The 22012-nt window shown below is 37.0% G+C and overlaps 1 protein-coding gene across 2 annotated transcripts in view; it reads right to left on the bottom strand.

Moving 5' to 3' along the window:
- Positions 1-22012, bottom strand: part of RNGTT (RNA guanylyltransferase and 5'-phosphatase) — a 171378-nt gene that overhangs the window by 33888 nt on the left and 115478 nt on the right. For both annotated transcript variants that reach the window (XM_039729316.1, XM_039729324.1), the window contains one exon: positions 142-208. In XM_039729316.1, the coding sequence (XP_039585250.1) occupies positions 142-208 (67 nt within the window). The remainder of the gene's footprint in view (positions 1-141; positions 209-22012) is intronic.

The following is a 22012-nucleotide window of genomic DNA, read 5'->3' as shown; positions in this document are numbered from 1 at the left end:
CAAAGCAGCACTGTTTCCCTTTTTTTTTTCCTGAAACTATATTGATAACTTGAAGTCCTGAAGTTCTCTAAATCATACAGAAGTGAAGTAATTTAAATAGCCCTCTCCCTGCACCCCCCACCCCCAGCTTATTAATCATACCTTAATTTGTGCAAAAGGTCTGTCAAAGTTTCCAACATAAAGAAGACCAACATTCTGGGTGAGTAGCCTAAAAAATGAAAAGAATCTTTTAAGATATCACTTTACATCCATAAGTTTTTTCTGCATCTGCAGTAATTGTCACCAAACCCTAGCAGGGCACCAATCTTCATCACGATAGGAAGAGCTACCCCTGCAAATCTGGTTACACAGTTCTGTGTGAGCTCCTGTAAAAAAGGAAAATGCACATTAAAGAGGGGTGTACACCAGTAATTCGTGTTTATGTTGCAAGCAGGTCTTCAACAAAATAATTTCATAGGCTTCTTTGTGATGAATGCCACTGAGTAACATGGAAGAATGGCAGGTATGTGCCTTTTCTATTTATTAGAGACCATTAGGGACAAAAAGACAGCAAGAGAAAAGAATCATAAATACACATTCAGAGAAGCAAGCCTAAAACTTAAAACAGGTTAGGGCACATAAAAGTAGGCACAATAATACAAAAATTACATCACTATAAGCAGAGAAACACCAGAGAATCTCTGTAATATTGCCTAATGGTTTGCTAAATAAACAGATACAGCTTGTGCATACTGTTCTCTTCAAGTCTTAATAAAGTTGTTGCATACTTTACACCGCTAAGGATCCAGAGGGACAGTAGATAAGTTGTCTCAAATGCCTGTTCATACTTCTGGAAAAGAGTTTGATTTCTGCAGATACTATGCAAGTCAACGCTATCAGTACATAAATTCCACCTTCCAGAGGAGCATTAGGGCACTGCTGTTACAAACAGGCTGACAAGAACAACAGTGGCCAGCAAAAAGGGCAGGAAAGCAGTGTTCTGTACTGACTGCATAATTACAATGTTCCTCTTGCTAAGCAAGGGCCCAGCAATCATTCCCTCCATTTCAGAGCCTCATAAGCATTGCACTGAAATACAGGTTCTTCATCGTAATGAGAACTTTTTTGATTACAAAGCCTGGAAAGAGTTTCTGTTTTGATTATAAGGGACATTGAAAACCCATCATACTCCTCAGTAGCTCCAAATTTTCATTAAGTGTTTGCTATTTTATTTTTTTTTTCAATTTTACATTTCATTCCCTCTAGCAATAAGGTCTCATGCACGAATTAAATTAAATAGCCAGAAATAAGTACAAATGTAGACCTCACTCAGCTTAAGCAATGACACTGAGGTGTCTCTTTCTTACACTATTAAGCATATATAAATATATATATACACACACTTATAATTCATACTGAGATTTTTTTTTTAGTAACTAAGGCCACCTGTCATTTTCAACTAATTTCTCACCATTGCCAGGCCTGTTTTTATAAACAAAAGAAAACAGAAACTTAGATAGCAGTGAATAATTTTGGGCCTACAGAACGTAGATACCTTAGTAGGATCTTTATTCTTCCCAGTTCTGACAACAATATGATATATATGACCTTAAACTTGTTCACCAAGAGTGGGAATTGGTGGAACTCAGCAGAATTATAAAGTCAAAACATTCACACACATGAAACAGTTAAGCAAGAAGAGGTGTTGATCTATCACTCTTCAAATACCTTTCCATAATTAGATATGGTATATAAAAATTTCCAGTGCACTGACAGAAATACCCAAAAAAAGAAAAGATCAGTAAGGATAGGACCACATCAGCCACAGTACAGGCAGGCAAGTGGATTCCTCCCTTTCCCTATCAGTATGCCAGTCTCCATCAGGAAGACTTGTACTGTTAGGCAATGGTTTAGCAATGGTATATATAAGTCAGGATAAGCATATTGAGCACATTTTCAGCCACAGTAAATCAAATTTATTCAAAATTCAGGTGTCTGGAACTGGAAAATCCAGTATATTGAGCTAACTTTCTCCTAGAGCGATATAGCAAAATCAGAAAATATTTAATGGTTTTCTAAATGGAAAGAAATATATGGGAAGTAATCAGCAAAGAAGGTTTTAAGAGGTTACAAAAAGAATTCAAGGTAGGACATCATATTGCAGAGAGAGGCACCTTAAAGTATCAAAGTACTCTTACAAAGAACCGCACATAACTATCATAAGACAGAAAAGATAGCCCACTAGCTGTTTTTCTAGTAAGGGACCATAAAAAAGAGAAGACATTCAGTGTGATAATTCCCATGTGGTTATTCACATTTTCTTTACCAGATAAAAATGTAGGACTATTAAAAATTGAAGTCTTTAGTATTGCTTTAGTTAGAAGTAACAAACATCCAGGAAACCTTAAGACTGGTCTTTCCAGGAGACTGCCCAGCTGTCTACACAGTTTTAAGATGCTGTCGCTGATGTATGCTCCAAATGAACTGCAAGACTTGGCTTCCTTAATAAGATTTATACTGACACAGTACAAGCTGATTACTATTCATTCATCTTTCACTGCCTCTGCTAAAAAGTAATTTACTTATAACTTTTTAGTTGTACTCACATGGCACTTCAAAAAACAATGTTAATGCAATGTTAGGAAAATGTTTAGGGAACAGAGTTATTTGTAGCTCTCTCTTTAAATAAGAGGTTACATTCTGTATTTCTCTAGTTTACACATTCCTACTGAGTTCTGTAGTTCAAAATTGTATTACCAACATGTAATCAGTTTCCATTTAAGAACTCAAGAAGGTTGAAACAAGCACCCCAATATGACCATAATTTAATGTTCTGAAATATCCACAGTTTATGTCCCTAAATGGTCTGAGCAATTAAAAAAATACCAAATCTCATCACTAGTCTAAGCTCTTTGGGTCTTTCTTATAAGCATAATCTCTGTATTTCAGAGGCAGAGCTCACACACAAGAGCCTGGAGAGGCAAGCAGGCTGTGACAGGAGTCACCGCTGAGGCTCGGAGAAAGCCAAGCTAGTGCAAGAATGTTACTATCTCCTCAGCAGCCACCAGTGGCAGAACCAAAAAGCCATGTGCCATTGAGGAGAGGGGCGAGAGAGAGGAGTATGTACCAAACTCCATCTCACCTGGAGAAACTCATCACAACCAACCTCTAAATAACACTTAGATGTACCTCCCACCAGTCAGAAAGTTCAAACTATGCATAGCTGGTTCTGGAGTTTTTCACCACAATACCAGGGTGTACTTTTAAGTATCTAAAATTAACTTTCTATTATAAACATCAGTGTATCTAAATCAATACAGATATTCTCTCCTAATACTCTCAGCTAACTACCCTTTGCTTCTATAGGCTTCTCAATGGTAATCAGGGTTGACATGTAAGCACTTATATGCCAAAGCTGTCTTTTAAATGTCACTCTATTTCTTATGTAGTTTAACAGTTGCACAGTTCTGCTCTTGAAACACTATCAGCAGTACTCAACACCAAACTCTGATAAAAGTTGGACATCACTTGTAATTTGCCAAAATCGATACCAGGCGATGAAACAGTGATGACAGTTCCACAGCACAATTATTAGCTTTGAATGTCACTTCAAATAACTACCTTAAAATTATGAGAAACAATCATCAAAAATATGAATGCTTACTAGCACTTCAACACATATTCATTTTTCTTTAAGAATATGTAGCAATATACAAAGTTGTCTAGCCTACAGACTGTCATATTTTATTTGGAGTCTCTTCCATTCAATACATTATCCATACAATTCCCATTTTTTTCTGTACACTGAAGGAACGAAACATGACTCCAAGAAACAGTAGTTCTTTAAGATGTGCTGTCCATATGTTACACAACACTCCATGCTTTCCTCTCCTATACACTCAAGTGAGCACACCTCTAACCCAATATGCCTGTTAGGGCTGCAGAATTATATTTCAATGCAAACTACATAAAAACCCCCAAACTGTCAGGACAAACCATTTCAGAGATTTGACAATATAAAATCAAGGTCTTAAAGGCCCTTCCAGTACACAGAAAATGCTGCTAAATAGTTATCACTAAATTTCCCTAGATTTTGTCTTTTCTGGGATATAAATGCACACAATGTTTTCAAAATCCAAGCTGCAGGAGCCAGGTACTGCTGTTTGTGGGGGAAGTTGACCACAGGAGTAGGCATGGTCAGGCCACGTGATCCAAAAAGTGTGGTGGCAACAGTGATGATGGTTAATGCAAATAAACACAGGACAGGACTAAGAACTTGGGTAAAAAAGAAACTTGGAGTAAGACACTGTTGGGACAGCAGGGGATGTAGAACACAAGGGATGAGAAAGGTATAAAGGAGTGAAAAATCAGCTCTGTGGGATGGAAAGCACTGGGGTAGAGCCCTGGGCTGGAGACCAAAGGATTAGAGAATGGGAACAGCATAAACTGATTTATCACAGAGTTCATCCTCCCTGAGCATAGCTGACCTTGTCTAGGGGTGGGATATTCCCAGTACAATTGCCTCTTTCCTATTGCCTTTGGCCATGGGAAGCAGAGACACCCGTGCCTGTGGACTATATGAGGACAGCATGTTTCAAAGAAGCCTGATCATTTCCTCTTCTCCACACAGTCCGTTCCTGCTGACTTACTAATACATGATGACTTACATGATACATGACACTTACTAATACAAGATGAAGGTGAATTAGCTTTTCAGTACCTAAAGGGGGAGGACAATAACAGAACATGAGAGGAACTTTTTACAAGGGTCTGTCGTGATAGGACATCAGGAAATGGCTTTAAACTGAAACAAGGCAGGTTTAGATTAGGTATTAGCAAGAAATTCTTTCCTACGGGAGTGGTGAGACACTGGAATAGGTTGCTCAGAGAAGCAATCCATTCCTAGAAGTGTTCAAAACTAGGGTGGATAGGGTTTTGAGCCACCTCGTCTAGTGGGTGGTGTCCCTACACATGGCAGGGGGTTAGAACTTGATGATCTTGAAGGTTCCTTTCAACCCAAACCATTCTGTGATTTCAAGATAATACTGACAAAAATTCAAGGCACTGCTCACCAAGCCACCAATGCTCTAGCCACTAAGTAGTATTCTGTGAAGGCAGAAAAGCAGGTGCCAAAGAGTTCCTTCATATCTTTTTGGGAGATGTACCTTGAGGACACCACTACAGCTTGATTTGTACCCCAAATGCCCACTCCTTCAGACTCAAAATCTGCCTTGAAAATCCACTCAGGTTATCAAACAGGACCACCCAAACTAGAACTGAACACATTAACTTCTGAGGGGTTCATACACAAATCAGTTGTGAGCTTCCCTCTAGGCTACCAAGTGCTGCTGTGCAGATCATGGAAGGAGGCTTCCAGAAAGGAGGAGAGTATAAGGAGCACATGCTTCCATAAAGGAGCAGAGAAATAAAGGTGCAGGGAGGAGCCAGGAGCCGCTAGCTCTCACAGGAGCAAGTTACTGCAGATTAGCTGAACGCGGTAATTTGCTCCTGTGCGAGGCAGCAGCTCCTGTGCTTGCTCTGGTGGGTGCAAGACTGGTGACACACTGTGCAGGGACACAGACAGACCTGCAGCTCTAGCCAAGGGCACAGGGGTCAGATAGGCTTGGAAAGCAGGGAGTATGGAGTGAAAAACAGTGTGTGCAGCAAGAGAGCTGAAAAGAAGTAATTGGCACTGGAAAGGTGGAATGCATAGAAGGAAAGTGATGACCAATGAACAAGAATATGGCTTGGGGTGCCTGGTTTCTCAGGAATAAAGCTGCCCTGCAGCAGGCAGTGGTAGGCACAGAGCTGCCCACAGCAATGCTTCAGTTACTCACTAGCCCTAGGAAACGGAACATTCAGCTTCTTCCTTACATTTCAACAAAAGCGCTCACAAAATGCCAGAACTGATAGTAATTTATCAAATAATGTCTTGCAGTATTTTATTAGGCAATCGTAAAATTTAACTTGACAAACATTATGTTTAAAGAGTAGTTCATTGCTCCATATAAGTCAAGCAGTTTGATACTTTATTTCTCTTTATGCTTGATGGTTGCCTGTTTCACCAATCACTGGAGCACCTGACCCTGGATGAGTTTCATTCTAGATAAGTTTGTGTTTGTTTTCAGGAGCTTGGTAAATGCTATAGCGTGCCACCAAAGCTTCATTGGACATAATAATACTTCACTGTTGTTTTTTATAGCCACAAATGTATTTGAGGACATGCAAAACTAGAGAAACTTCCAAAATTCATCTTGATACTGTGCATCTTGATACTGTCTGTCTCTGCTTGTAATGGCAGCATGGGTGGAATTGACTGCTTTCTGCAAAGGAGAAGCTTCTGCTGTGGTCTGTTCTCTTATCTGAAAGAACTCTCTCCAGATCAGACAGGTTTTCTTGTGGTTTATATGAACAGTGGATTAATACCTGAAACATCCTTGGTGTCTGCCTGGAGGGATCTCACTCTATCAGAAATTATTAAAGAGGATTTCCACTGATGAGATGATGAGATAAAGAGATTAAAATGCATTGATTACTTCCACTCTACAGTCAGCAGCAGCAAAAAGCAGCTACACTGGTGCTGGGAACTGATATAACAACTTCATCCTTCATATGTTGTGGGTAGATTTGCACTCAGCACAGAGGTTGGTAGTGAAAAGATTTCAATCCTGAGAAGATGTGTGCCAAGACCGGAATAGTTGTGAAGCGAAATGGAAAGAAAAAAATATCCTGACATTCAGATGGGTTATTGACCTTCCTGCACATCTGCATCTTTATTGCTGAGACCACCTCAGTGTACACAGCCATAGTTGATTAAGGAAAAAAATGCAATATACCCTGTTTTGAATATAAATTGGAAAGTCAGAATAAAATTTTAGAAAAAACTCTGTGACCACATTCACAATCTAAACTCCCATATTTAAAATAGCTGTATAATGGGGATTAATATTAGTTATGAATGTTTTATGTTAAATTTTAAAATGCATCTTCTGTGTGATAAATATATACAAATACTATACTGATATGCTCTGTATGTGCTTTTAACTGTCTCTGAAAGTAACTCTGGATGCATTTGCACGTTTTGGGCAGACATGACTGTTAGAAGTCCTGAACACAGATGAACAGCCCTGACAACAGAAGTGACAACTTTGTAAGTTAAGTAACTGTATTTTCAAATGCTGCTTGAATGTTCTTCATGGGTAGCTTTGAGGATAAAGGTACCTTTCACACATAATGTTATAAATTTTGTATTCAATTGTACAAAGAAATTATTCCACTATGTCATTATTGCACATGATGATCCAAGCACAAATACAGCAGAAAGGACACAGCAGAAAGGACACCGTAATCATGTGATGAAGTTGATGTCTTTTACAAATACAATAAATATTTTGCCTTTATCCTGTGCTCACTTAAACTTGGAGGGGAAACTGCACTGCGCTGCAATATAATAACCATAGAAAGAGAAGCAGCTTCCCAAATAGTTTCTTGAAGAATCACTTGAATTCTACTACAGTGACATTCCAATTATATTTGGCTTCTTCCTTATGATAATCATTTCCTATTGGTTTAAAGCTCTAATATGTATTATCTAGGAATATAAAAACAAGAAGAAAATCAGAAAATAATAATCAGAGAATTATGAAAAATGATGTTAGGGTCAAAAGCATTAACTTCTTATATTTAATTTTTTAAGATCATTATTTCATTAATGTAACTCACTGACTATTGTAAGAGTAACATAGTGAAAATACTGCACTAGGTATTTTAAATATATAAATATTTTTTAAAATATTGAAAACTAAATATTTAAGACCAGCAATATTTTAAAATATATCAAAGGATCCAATACAAGTTCTGAAAAAGGCTAATAACAGTGCTTGTAAATTTAAATTGGCATGCATATATGGCCTGCAAGCAACGTGCATTTCATCTTTTTCTGGAGGTAGAGTCAAGAACTTGACAGTTCCACAGAAGCCTTGCATACAGAACAAGGACAATGGCAGCACACAGGCTTCACAGGTGAGACAGAAGAGCTGTCTCCTGCTTTCCACAGTGCATTCACAAACCACCTGTCTGGGCTATGAAAATATTTTAACAGAAATTGTTACTCGTCAGTCAAGCAAGAAAACTTTTTGTGGACAAATATAAGCTATTCTAGTATAATCATCATGGTAAGGAGTAGGCAAATAGACTGTATACCTGATTTAGGACATTCTTCTTCAAATAAGAGCACAAACTCAAGAAAGTTATGAGGGAACTGAAAGAGATATTATGCACTGCCACTTACAAAGTAGAAATGCAAAAATCCCTGGGTTAGAACATGAGGGGGTAAATGGTTGGGAAGGAATACATTAAAGTGCAAAAAAAGAAACCATAAAGAATTTTATGATGCCAAATTAATCTCTGCAAGAAACAACCCTGCAGAAATGTAAGTAAGCCTCTTTCATTCCATGAATTCTGAATTTGCAGAATAGTCCAAGCTAAGTTAACAGTGACTGCAATTAACATAAAAGTGTATTCCAAACAATATTCCCAGGGGAAAACGCAGTGGGTAGCACAAACTACAGACTGGAATTTAACACCCTGAGCCCTCCCACAACAGTACTACAATAGCATGTGCCATTTGTCATATTAATAAGCATGGTGCTTTCAAGCACATGCAACTCAGGCAACAATATCAATGCTATGTGCTAATTGCCCTCCGAGCTCTTATGTGTGGTACTTGAAAGGCTTCACTGCACTACCTCACTCCCCACAGTAAATCACTACCTGTCACTGACTGTTGATAATGGGAATCTTGGCAGTAACTGATCCCTGAAAGACATACTTCCATTGAACAATGTCGCCACTGTCATATACCAAATGAAATAAAAATTACATTTAAAGGGCTTGAGACTGCAAACTGACCTCATATCTGAGGTAATGGTGATTCTAGACCATCAAAAAGAATAAACTGATGAATATGAAGGTTTACCTTCAATTAGGAGGGTTTAATTTGCGCCAATTTTTGAAAAACTGTTTGGCTGTGGTGGGGGATATTTTGGTGGTGGTGGGGGAATGGGAGTGTTTGTACACAAATACTTTCCTAGAGACAGGGAGATTTTTTCCAAGGCATATCTGTGCACTTCATAAATAAAACCACAATATCAGATGTTTCCAAACAGCACTTCTTTTGTTTGCTGCATTTATGTCTAGTGCTGATAATATTTTAATCTTTGTCCAAAGCATGTTTGGCTTTGTTTTACAGGCAAATAACATAAAGAAGCATTTTGACTACATTTACATATAACCTATCCATAAAAAACAGAAAGGAAAACTAAGCAGAAACAAAAAGTACCTATTAAATAATCATGCCCATTCCTCCACCAATGGAATATTACTCCCTGTAGTATAATGAGCAATTTGGCCAGGCTGGCCATAAATTATCTGGAAAATGAGGCTGCTTGCCTTTTCCTTTGGGAGGTTATTACGTAGTTCAAGAGATTTCACTATTAGAATCTATTTCTGATCATAAACATCAATTTTTCTTTCTGAATACCATCCCTTTCATCTCCCTGAAATATAGGACAGGAGTTAGGAACTATTCCCAATTTGCTGAAAGAGCTGCCTGACACTGGCTGTGATGCAACTCTGCCCAGATTTATCCATGTATCACAAAGCAAGAGCACTCACACAGCTCTGCACTGGCCTCACTGGAACACCATAAATCCACATTCTAGTCTATGACCCCAGAGGGTCCTTTAACCTTGGCCATCTTTTAAAATATAATAGATACCACAATAAAGCAAATTCAACTACCAGAATTAAGCCAATTATTGATACCACAATGTAAAGCTTTGTATCACAAGACTTCAATAAAATACGAAGTCTCATTACAATTTTGAAGTCCAAACAAAGTAATTTCCAGTGTTTCAAGAACTACTTAAGAAAAATCAATTTCTAACAACAAGTAAGATATAGAAGAAATAAATATGGTAATGAAAAAAAATCTCAAGCATAGCCAAAGTAGAAAACTGGTAAAAAAAATCATGTGGAAATACAGGATCATGTGAAAACACAGGAAACAACCAAGAAAGATAGGGAGACTGAAGAGGTTGAAAAGGTAGTGCATCTGTTTGTACCCACTAAAGAAAATAAAGGCATTTAGTCAGGAACATGGGGGTTTTTAGTCACCAAAATAAAATCCCTGCAGAAAAGGGAGGTACTAAAAGGAAAGCTCTGGAATTATATTGATAATCAAGATTAAATAATCACCAAATTCTGACATTTTTTAATATAGAGTGCCTGAATTTTAAAAAATCCAAGTCAATCCTACACACAGAAATAGGATATTTTCTGCAAACTTCCCAGAGCCCTACCCTCTAGCACAGCATTGTTCAGCACACCTACCTTGGCCACGCATGGCAGTGCTACTTAGGAGGTTGCACATCCCCTGCACTCACACTGTGGCTGCATCTGCCTCTCTTTTGATCATTTTAATGAAAGAGTGCTTGAAAAGTAGTGGGGGACAGAGAGGCAGCACACTGACATAATCGATTCAGACTGCCAAAAGGCATCTGTTACACTCTTATTCCATACTAATTTATTTTTAAAAGACCATAAAGCTAGGCAGTAATACTTTTATATGGAAGACACTTCTTACTGTTAAGGACCAAATCCTGATTGCGATTGGACAGGCAGAAAAAATGGTCAGTTTCCATCTTGGCAAATGTGACTACTCCTTTTATATAACAGACTGATTAATATATTTATTAGTAATCACAAAAAGATATGGCTGCTGATGAAGCAAGTTATGAAGCAATAGCTAGCAACTTTAGCCAGATTACAAAGTCCATCACTTTGAAAGGAAGCTGATATTGTATTTAGTATCACTCATACCGCCTCAGCATTACTTTCCTCTGAAGTGAACGATGTGTGCTCTTTTGTGTATGAACGAGGGAAAGGTACTTACACCATTTAACTAAGGGATGTATCATAATGTGAATGAGCCTGTCAACTAGAATTCTGTTATTTCATAACATGTAAAGGGTTGACTTCAAAGCTCACTGAATTTTCTTTCGATGTGAAGTTTTGTCATTCCTTTGTTCTTGATCTTTCTAATGAAAAAAACAAAACAAAAACACCAAAAAAACCCAACAACAAAACCACACCAAAAAAACACCACAAAAACCCTAACCCCCAGACTTTTGTCCTGCACAGCTATTCTTAATGGTAAGAACAGAGCTGGAAATTTGAACACTCTGCAATTGTAACAGGTTGTTACTACTGAAAAACCATGACAAAGAACTGGCAGGGAAGTTATGATGGGGTGATCTCATCTGGCTATAATTTACCTCATTCTGCCCTTCATTTGGCAGCACAGATGCTCCAACAGTTTTCTGGTTTTCCCAGTGCCCTGCATGCCACACCAGTGGTAGCAAGATCTGGTACCCTGAGTAAAGCAGTATCCTTTTCAGAATGAAGGGCAAACCAAAGACTGACCAAGTGATTTGTATTTAATTCTCGTAACAAAAGAACAAGGAGTCATTGAATTAGTTCAATTGAGTGAGAATTCAAATATGATAAATATTTAAACACAAAGCACATAATTAAACTGGAACTCATAGATGCTGCTCTGGTGCACAGGAGAAACAGAGATTTGACAAGCATGTGCATAATAAAAACATGTAGAAGACTAAAATGTTTCCCTTAAAATAAAACAGAGAATACAAAATTCACCTGTTTATATTAGCCAGAGATATAATCAGTATGAAAATTCCCATCTTCTTATTAAAGATCCTCCATGGGAAGAGCACCCTTAGCCATATGCATGCACACAGCCAGACCACTCCAACTGATTTCTTTTCCTTCCTGTTTTTCCACACCACTTTAATCATTTATTAAAAAGCAATACTTTATTAATTAATCGTGCACAACCAGAAAAATGATTGAATTACAGTCTACAAACCATTCAGGTATGGGTTCATGGGGGACTATGCAGATTGCAATCCCAAGGTGACGCCTGTAATGAACAACGAATTGTTTGTTTGGAATATAGGATATGGACCCAGCTGCCACCCTATCCAGACCCAAGTGCCACCAGCAGAATGCTTGAACAGCCATCTGCTGCAAACAAACCTACCACCCAAAATAAGGTAGGAAGGCTGTCAGAGATCTCCTGAACACTACTGAATGCTTCAAGCTCATTACTGAAACCTTTACGGATGGTGCAAGATCTAGTTCCTCTGTCAATTATAAAACTAAATCCCTCAGCATAGTCATACACAAACTTGTAAATGAAATTTCCTTTACAGAAATTCTGCAGGTAGTAAGAGACATAAATGTAGTATTCCACATTCTGAAATATTAAGAAATGTAGCCATCCTGGGTGTGACAAAATAAAGGACTATCTTGCAATATCAACTAACAACACTGTGATATTCATTATTGCATCAATAATCTACAAGACATGTGCAGGAAAGCTGCCCTGTGATTCTAGTGTGTTACCCTAAAAAAAAAAAAAAAAAATTATAAATTTGTATGTTGACCCATAAGGCTCCTTTCTCTATAAGGGAAATCACTCCTCTGTATAAGAGTGTTCTGCTTCACCTCACAAGTGCCACATCCCCTTCCCCTTTATCCATTTCTCTATCTTTTCGTTATTTCTCACTCTAATGTTCAGCTGCCCCTTGGTTTTGATTTCTATAGACTTCTAAAGATGGCTATGTCCTCTCAATACATTCCACCCTTCTTTTACGTCTTACCCCAACTCCCGTAATTAGAGGGGAAGTGTACTTTTATCAGAGCCACCAGGAGGGGAGTGGGAATGCACTGGGACGATGGAAGCTTGAACAATGATGCTAAGAAACTGAAGGCAGATAGGATTAGGCACAGAACAACCCTTCTGAGATGCCTCTGCTCCACACACAGCTCCAAGGTTCACAGCTACTGTTCCAGTTTCTCCTGAGCAGCCTTGGTCTCCACTCCAGTTTAAACCTGAGGCAGCTACTAAACCGACACAGGCTCCCTCCTTCCCAGGCACTTGGCACATGGTCACATCTGAATTCACACCCTGAGAAGTCCCATGCAGCCAGACCCACCTCCCTGTGTGAGGAAGAGGACCAGGAAGCTCCATCTTAAGGAGCTGCTTCAATTTTTTGTCCTATACAACCATTTTGCAAACTCTTCATATGCTACCAGTATTCTTCTTTTCCAATGCCAGCTTTTTAGACTTTATTTAAAATTATTATTCAATTTTGTGACACACTCTCTAAAAACTCAAATAAGCTGAAGTCTGTGTGATAAGCAACTTGTAGAAATGTATCTTTTCTATAAACTGTGGGGAAAAAATTGAATTCTTTATTACAATTTCTGTGTTATTATTACAGAAAGAGAGCATCTTTTCATTTACTGTACCGAATGATTAATTTTTATTATGTAGGGCACAAGTGAAAGAGCAATTATGATTAAATGCAAACTGAAAAGGACAAAAAATTGATTACTTCCAGACCCTAGTTGATAACCACTGATTTAACTGGTATCAGGATGACCTGCTTTGTCTCTTCTTTCACATCTTTCTGAGAAGATTTATGTAATGTAAATTATTAAGTTATTAATTAACAAATGTACAGTAAAGCAGGGGCATTTTTTCCATTTTGCAGTCCACCTCTAATACATAATTTTTTTACTCCAAGCAATTTTGCATGTCCTCTTGGACTATAATTTACCCTTGCTAAAAAAAGCTTGCCTAAAAAAATTAGTGCAACCTGGTTCAGTATATTTTGGTTTTCCAAGCAGAAAATCCTTATGGTGGTTTTTAAGGTACCTGCATGGATAATAAGCCTTTTAAAATAATATAGCTAACTGCAATTATCTACTGGTATTACAGAAAAAAAAATTCACAATGTTCATTATGAAAATTGTGAACTTAATAAAGGTTTGATTTAATGTAGGACAGTCTCTACAAAAAGTAGTATGTTTTCTTAGGCTAAGCAATACAGCCAGAAAAAACAAGGATGGAGCATGCAAGTTAATCTCAAGTATGAAGAAAGACTTTGATGTATAGAAATTTGGCTATTTTTTAATATATCTATGATAAGCATAACAAAACATAAGCAACTGGCTTTCCCTATATATAGCTACATCTTCAAACCATCAAAGAGAAAAACTTATCAATTGGCATACAGGAATGAAATTTCAGCTATTTCATGGAAATTCTATGCATTTTAACCAGGGCTTTAATCATTTTGGAGTAGTTACTGCAAAAAAAAGATAATCACCTTTACTGGGAAACCAACCCTGAAGACTCACATGAAAATATGGGTGAGAGAAGTAAAGAAAAATGAATAAAACTTCAGCAGGAACACAAAATTGAATCTATCTGGGAACAGTGACACAGTAATGAGAAGGCACAGAAGAGAGAAAAGGGCAGACTGGTAGAGCACATATTACAGTAATAGATGATGGGAAACCTACATTTTAACACACCCCTGCTGTCAAGTTTTCTATCAGCTAGGAAACACAAGAGCTGAGTCTCTCATATCTTCTTTTACAACCTTGTTTCTTAAAAGAAGTGCAATTTAGGAGTGGTCAAAGTTATTCTGTTTACTCAGCTACTAGACAGATCTGTGCTCTGGTTCTGTGCTCTGTCCCAGTACAGCCCCTGGGGTCAACTCTTTGTGGAAGAATTCCATTTCTTTTGGACATTCCTCTGCTACATTTTACATGCACAGATTAGTGACAATGGGACTACACTGACAGTTCCTGCAATTCTACTTTTTTTGGTCTAAATATTTAATTCCAAACTCAAAATATTGCTTTAATTTTTCACACCTGACATTTACACTGGAAGAAGTCTTATCCATGATCGATTTAAAATGCGCAGAAAAATAATTACCTCTAAGTTGATGTGTATATGGAAACACATTCCTGAAGCAGTAAAAGAATATCAATCAGACAACATCTAATACAAATACTGCAAAAACAAGCTTCAATTGTAAATCTTTATCACTCTTTTTTCTGAAGTTACATTCAACACTACCTTGTTATTATGGCAGAGAAAATTTATTATCAGAGAGCAAACAGGCATTTAATTCAGATATAAATCACTCAATGCTAAGACAGAACATAATTACTGTATTTGACATTTGAAAACTAAGAGAAAGGGAAATTAAATTGTTTTCCTTAGGATCAGAATGTAAGAAGGGGTTTGGGAGAAGCTAGAGAATTCTTTTTCATTAAGTTGTTATGAAGATGACCAGGCTAAAATAGTCTGAGGGAGGCAAGACAGTGCTCACCCTTATATTTGAGACCTTGTGGGTAAGAAATAATCTTGCAACTCTCAACTTTCTCAAGTTTGCACGCATGGTACAAGGAGATTTTCTGCAACTGTCTCGATATCTCAGCCAGTTCTGTAAATCCAAGTTTGTCTGTACTGCAGTTGAAATGATGGTTATTCTCCTCACTATACCTTCACTTTCTCCACTTTCAAGAAACCTCACCTTTGTCTAAGTTTATCAGTGGTCTTGCCTTATATAAAAAACTGGTTAGTATCTACAGTAACTCAGAGTTATGGGGATTGGGATGTTCTTACTGTTAGTTTTGTTTACTTGTCTCAAACTTGAGTAAAAAGTTACCGCAGGTACCAACAAATAAATAACAGATTACCTCAAATGAGGGTAGAGAAGGAAGCTCACTAGAATTAGGTTTCCTCCATCCTGCTTCTTCCAGCCTCTCACCTTCCCACTGCTAATATCATTCCATAACTTCTCTGTCTTTTCAGGTCCCCTTATTAATTAAACTTGAGGATAAGGCTTTGTCAAATGAAACCAAATAAAACTGCCACCAGCTTCTCTGTTGACAGAATTGCTGTTTTAGAGGTTCAGAAATCCATTAAATTTTTTAAAGTTAAAAAAAAAAGAACAATATGTAATTCTGGAGCTATTACATCATAGGAATTAACTTTAAATAATAACCAATTTTTTGTCCTTCTGTCAGAAACATCTATGTACTTTGTCTTGCAAGAAATTTATATGAAGTCAAATTCAGTGAATGAAAGTAATAATTCAATTTGAGCAATAACAGACATATGCCTTCTTAACAAGAAGACAGATCACTAAACAAGAGTACATAACTAGATAACACTGTTTAAATAATAACCTAGTAAAAAAACCACAAAAGACAAGCAACTGTGCAAGGTCTACATCTATAGCATCTTTATGCCATGCATTCCTAGACTGTTTAAAAATCTTTCTGCATTAAATTTTCATTTTAGAGGAGTCATCAGTTTCATAACTCAGCTTTCAGCAACAAATACTTTTGGACCAAATGCTGTACAAAATCCTTTGGGAAATGAATGACCCTCAGTCTATACAGGGGAAAGCAGCAGAGCAGACAGTGCCATATTATTTCAATATTAGTTCTTTTCTGCAGTCAATAGGGTTCATAGCTCTTCCTCAGGCTTGTCCAGTACACTTGTCAAGTTTTAAATAATTAGTACAGTTATACCATACTTTAAATATGTGGGATCAATTTACTTTCACTCAAATTAAAGTGTTTTATAAGTCTAAAACAATGGCCCCTCCTCTTGCCACAATCTGGACATAAGTATGCCTTTTGCCCATAGAGGCTCTCTCAAAACACAAAATTTGCCAGCCAAATAACATAAAAAAACCTTAACTTAATCTCTGAAAAAGGCAGGATATCATCTTCAGAAAATACATGGAAAATTTCTACATACTGCATGTATCTGTATATTACAAAAAAACAACTGGCATACAATACATGAAAAAAATAGTTGCGTAATAGTTTCCTCTTATTTTTAATATGAGAGCAAAACTAAAGTAAACAACAGAGAAATTATCACCATGCAGAAACCATTAATCATATCTTATTAAATGGATGAGCAAAAGAGAAAAATGACCAGCTTTCAACATTTTGTTTTGGTGACATAATTCAAATAACTGAAGCTTAATACTTCTGTTAAAGTAAGTTGTATTTATGGCCTAATTTTAGGTGGAAGAAAGCATTTGCATGCCATACCATTGCCTCTCCTAAAACCAAAAAATTATTCCATTTTATCATGATACAGAATTCACCTTTTGAAACACAATTTTCTTAACATACAAGTAATGTGTGAAGATTTTTTAAAAAGTGAGCATTGTGCATAAACCAAGTGCAAACATCCTACTCAGTGGGACTCCAGTAATTTCTGCTTCTCTTCTTGAATGAGACCAGAATGAACAACAATAAGTCCTGAGTCAGAACTCTGCTCAAATCATTTGAATTACAAATTAAGAAGTCAGAATGTTAATGATACTTAGTTAAGGAGAGTTAACCATGTCCATAGGAAATCTTCCCTTCTGACAGGGAGAAAATAGTTCAGATCCTTCATTAGGAGCTATCCAATTCACTTCTGAAACTGTCTTAATCTGTTCCACAAATCCAGAGATCTCCTGCAACTAGATATCCACTTTCAAGTAGAATTCTGTATTCCTGAGAAAAAAACCTAAAATCCTGAGAATTTGATATTTGATGCTTTAACATTCACCAAAAGAGTGACGTGCTTTTATAAACATCCATGTGAAATGATGGTTTTGACATTTTCCCATTGAGAAGAAAAAAATAAAATAATCAAATTCACTATCCCATTTCACTCTTCTCAATCCAACCTTCTCTATCCTATACTTAAATTAAATATACACATTATATTTGATTTATAATCCACTAATAAATATTTGGTCACAGTGCAATTTTTTAATACTTTGTGAATAAAAGGCTTTAAATATGAAAATAGCCAAAGATTATAGCTTTGAAAATATTTACTTGTTATAAGGGGGAAAAATGCCATCTGCTGGGTACAGATGAGGACTGTCCTTTTCTTACCAACACATCATGCTGTCCTGAGAGAGTTTTCTCTCCACTTCATAATTCATTTTCCCCATCTTGAAAACTGATACAGATGCATGCATTGTTTTTGAGGGAATGTAATAGCAACCTGATTAAAATTCCATAACAAAAGCTTCTTACCATATACCTCTCAGAGGTTGGAGGGCTGACAACAGATATGATGACTAGCAAAGGAATACTAACGTTATTAATCTTTCAAAAACATCAGAACTGTCTCTTGAAACCCTCCCCACACCCCCAAATACTTCAAATACTTTTGTATCTTCACTTATATAAACTCCACTCTTAGGTGATTTATAAGCCATGGAATACTGGTTGGTGGAGTACAGGTGAAGAACCATTTAGTTACCTAGCTTAAAAGCATGAAACCAAGGCACTGACAACCTCCTTAATAAAGTATGAAAAAGAAGTGAGAATATCCAGTTAAGAAATATATTTGTATGAAGAGGGCAAAAAATAAAAAATATAAAAACCTGATTGAATAAAATGGATAAACTTTAAAATTAAGAAGTGTAATAAGAGGTCTAGAGTTTCCTTATGTAAACATGAAGAAGGAAACAAAAGAGCGGCTTTGATTCATAACAGACAATGGGATTCCTTTACATTTTTCCTTGTTGTTAATTTTACAATGTAAAATGTAACAGCTATCACCTGTGTTTGCATATACACATATGCATACAAGTAAGTATATTTATAAATTAAAAATTCTGATTCATTTCCTATGAAGCTGAACCAGCTCACAATCTTGAAAATCTGGGTTTCAAAGCTAAAATAAAGGCTTATTTCTCATCTATACAATGATGCTAAAAAACATGCAGCTTCTGTCATGTATATATCTTCTGTTTAAGATAAAAGCCTTGATTTCAGAACAGAATTCAGTAAAAAATCATGCTCGTACTTTGCACTCACTGTCATGACTGCTTTCTAAAAAGACAACAAGCATAAAAACTATGAAAATAGTTTGGCCTTTTTAAGATCCTTGGAACTTTGGCCTTTTTAAGATCCTCTAGCAAGAGGACATGTTGTCAGATGGAACCAAAACTCTACTGAAAACTATTAAATGCTTTTTACAAATCCCCGCTGAAAGTGCAATACGTGCACATGTTCCATACACCGCAGTTCCCGTTCTGCTCCCTATTGCTCAGGTAAGTAACAACACGGATTCTCCACTACCACTGGCTCATCAGGCCCTGATTATGCAAACTGATCTCCCTCTGACAGATACATGCACCCATAACCTCACTGATTTCAATGTGCTTCTACAGCAGGACAAGCATCTTTTCCCAGAAAAAAAAGCTACAAGCTGGGTGCTAGTTAAAAAGACAGCAAATGTGAATTACCAAATCTATGGCACATCCTAAGTCATTAAACAGATATCAAAAATCCAATTTATTTCCTCAAAATGAAAATGTCCCTTAAAATGCTAATTTTTAGAAACTCACCCTACACATACATAGTTTTTTTAAGTCAATCATCACAACTGGAATCCCTGCAAAACCAGACATACTAGATAATTATCCTGAAAAAGGATTAAGTAGGTTTCTTTTCTAATGTCTCTGAAGTTGTAAGATAAGCACATGTACCAAGAGTTTCTCTTTGCTATCAACAAGGGAAGGTGAAACTGCTGATAATCTCCCTATATTTCAGAAGCCCACAGTTGCATGCATACCATATTGATAACACCGTTATGGCAGAAATGCAAACAATCTGCATCAGGGTCATTTATTTTGTTGACACATTTTGCTGATTCCAAACTACTTGTGAATTCAGTAAGACACAAAAAGCTGGGCTTCTAATTCCTAAACCAATTTCAAAACATTCTGATGGTATCAGAGCAAACTGAATGGTAGTCTTAGAGCTATGACTGCCATGAATTATTTTTATCTTTAATATATTCATTATTTAGTACTTATATCTGTTCTTTTATGATTTCTGAGTTTGGTGTTGTCAGAAAATTAAGTAATAAAATGCTCAGAGTAAGACCAATGAAGAGCAGAAACAATATACAATATCTTTGTCTGTCCAGACAGTTTGCTCTACTCTACCATGGTGATAATTTCTTTTCCCTTTTAGTTTGCTTTATTCTTCTTTGAACTACACCACAGAAGGCAAGGAAGTCATCTGAGCTGAGCTTTTTTTCCTTTTAAATGCATGTTTCATAGAATCACAGAATGGTTTGGGTTGGAAGAGACCTTCAAGATCATCAAGTTCCATTCCCTGCCACAGGCAGGGACACCTTCCACTAGACCAGGTGGCTCAAAGTCCCACCCAACCTGGTCTTGAACACCTTCAGGGATGGGGCATCCACAGCTTCTCTGGGCAACACATTCCAGTGCCTCACCACCCCCACTGCTAAGAATTTCTTCCCAATACTTAATCTAAATCTGCCCTTTTTCAGTTTAAAGCCATTCCCCTTTGTCCTATCACTACCTTGTAAATGACCCCTCTCCAGGTACTGGAAGCTTTCCTGTCTCCATGCTGAACAAGCCAAACTCTCAGCCTGTCTTTGTAGGAGAGGGACTCAGCCCTCTGATCATCTTCAGAGCCTCTTCTGGACTCATTCCCACAATTCTTTAATTTCAAACACCATAGAAAAACAGATCTATTTTTCAGATCTGTAACAATCCTGTACTAATGCTCCTTTCTGAACATAGTTTAAGATGTATAGCTCTGCAAACTCAAGAAAAACAGATAATATAATCTCATTAAGCAACTAATTAAAACCACAAACACATACCACAAAAAAAAAACCAAACCCAAACCAAACAACTGAATATTAATTTGTACTGTAAACAATTAATGGAGATAAAAATATTCTGAGTTAAAGTACCATCCATGACATACTTTAAAAAATCTAGAAAATTCCCTTGTCTGAAAAAGACCAAATAGTCACTACATGCAAAAAATGCATTTCAAAGAAGATCACACCAATTTCTAAAATTAATGTAAAGCACTTTGAACATGATGTTCACAAATACTTGCTAATAAGTCCTATAATTTTAAAAATTTATATGCACTGGTGGAAAAAGAAACATGCTCACTACTGAGTTCCAGTAAGTTTGAGAACAGTATATCTATTTCAACCTATAGCAAAAGGAAAATGAATATTTTTTTCTATGTAAATTAAATGGCTTTTAAATTATGTATCTTGCAAACCTTTACAGTGTATAACAGAGAAAATATCAAATTCCTGTTTATAAAAACTGTATGTTATTTTACTTTGCAACTCACAAATCTTCTCCAAAAGGACAATCCCACAATTTGTAAATTAAGTATATGTACAATAAGTGCTCTTACTCTAAGTACTGTACTGAAAAATCACTATTTACAGTAAAGAAAGCATAAAGAAAACAAAAAATGTTTTAAAATATGTATTAGTTTAAGTGTCTAACAGTTCCATGTTATTTGCAAAATATTTAACATCTGATCTGCAAATTATCTTAGAATAAGTCTGATTGGCAAGGACCATTGCATGTCATCTGCCTCATGCTCAGGACTGGGTCAGCTTCCAAGTTGTATCAGAGTGCTCACAGGCTCATCTAATTAACTTCTGAATGCTTCCAAAGATGGAGACTCCACAACTTGCCAGCCTACTACAGCGTTTGACTTTCATCACACTGTTTCTCCTCTTGACCTTCTACAATTTGTGTCCTTTGCCTGCCATTTTTTCAACATCAGTCTCAGAGCAATGTGGCTTCATCTGATCTATCACCTGCCACTGGGGAGTAGTAAACAGCAGTAAAGTATTACACAGCCTTCTCTTATTTGGACAGAGGAAACCCAGTTCTCTCAGCCTTTCTTTGTACGTCATGTTCCCTAATCCCCCCACAGTCTTGGAGGCACTCCACTGAATTTGCTCCAGTGCATCAAAGTCTTTCTCAATTTGGGGAGCCCAAAACAAGCCAGAGTACTCCAGATGAAGTCTCACAAATGCCAAATAGAACTGAAGAATCATCTACTCCATTGCAGCCCAGCTATCACATTAATTGGCTGCCTTTACTCTAAGGGCTCACTCTTGCCCCAGTTTCAAAGTTTTGCCTTCCAGTACCCTGAGGTCCACTTTGCCTAAGTAGTCCTCAACTTCAACTTCCCTGCACTCTGCCATGAGGTTCAGGGACCACAAAGGCCTGAGAACAGAGCTTGC

Source organism: Passer montanus, unplaced genomic scaffold, assembly GCF_014805655.1.
Source record: "Passer montanus isolate IOZ18808 unplaced genomic scaffold, ASM1480565v1 scaffold11, whole genome shotgun sequence".
In the NCBI taxonomy this organism is placed as follows: domain Eukaryota; kingdom Metazoa; phylum Chordata; class Aves; order Passeriformes; family Passeridae; genus Passer; species Passer montanus.
This window is presented reverse-complemented; position numbering and strand designations above follow the sequence as displayed.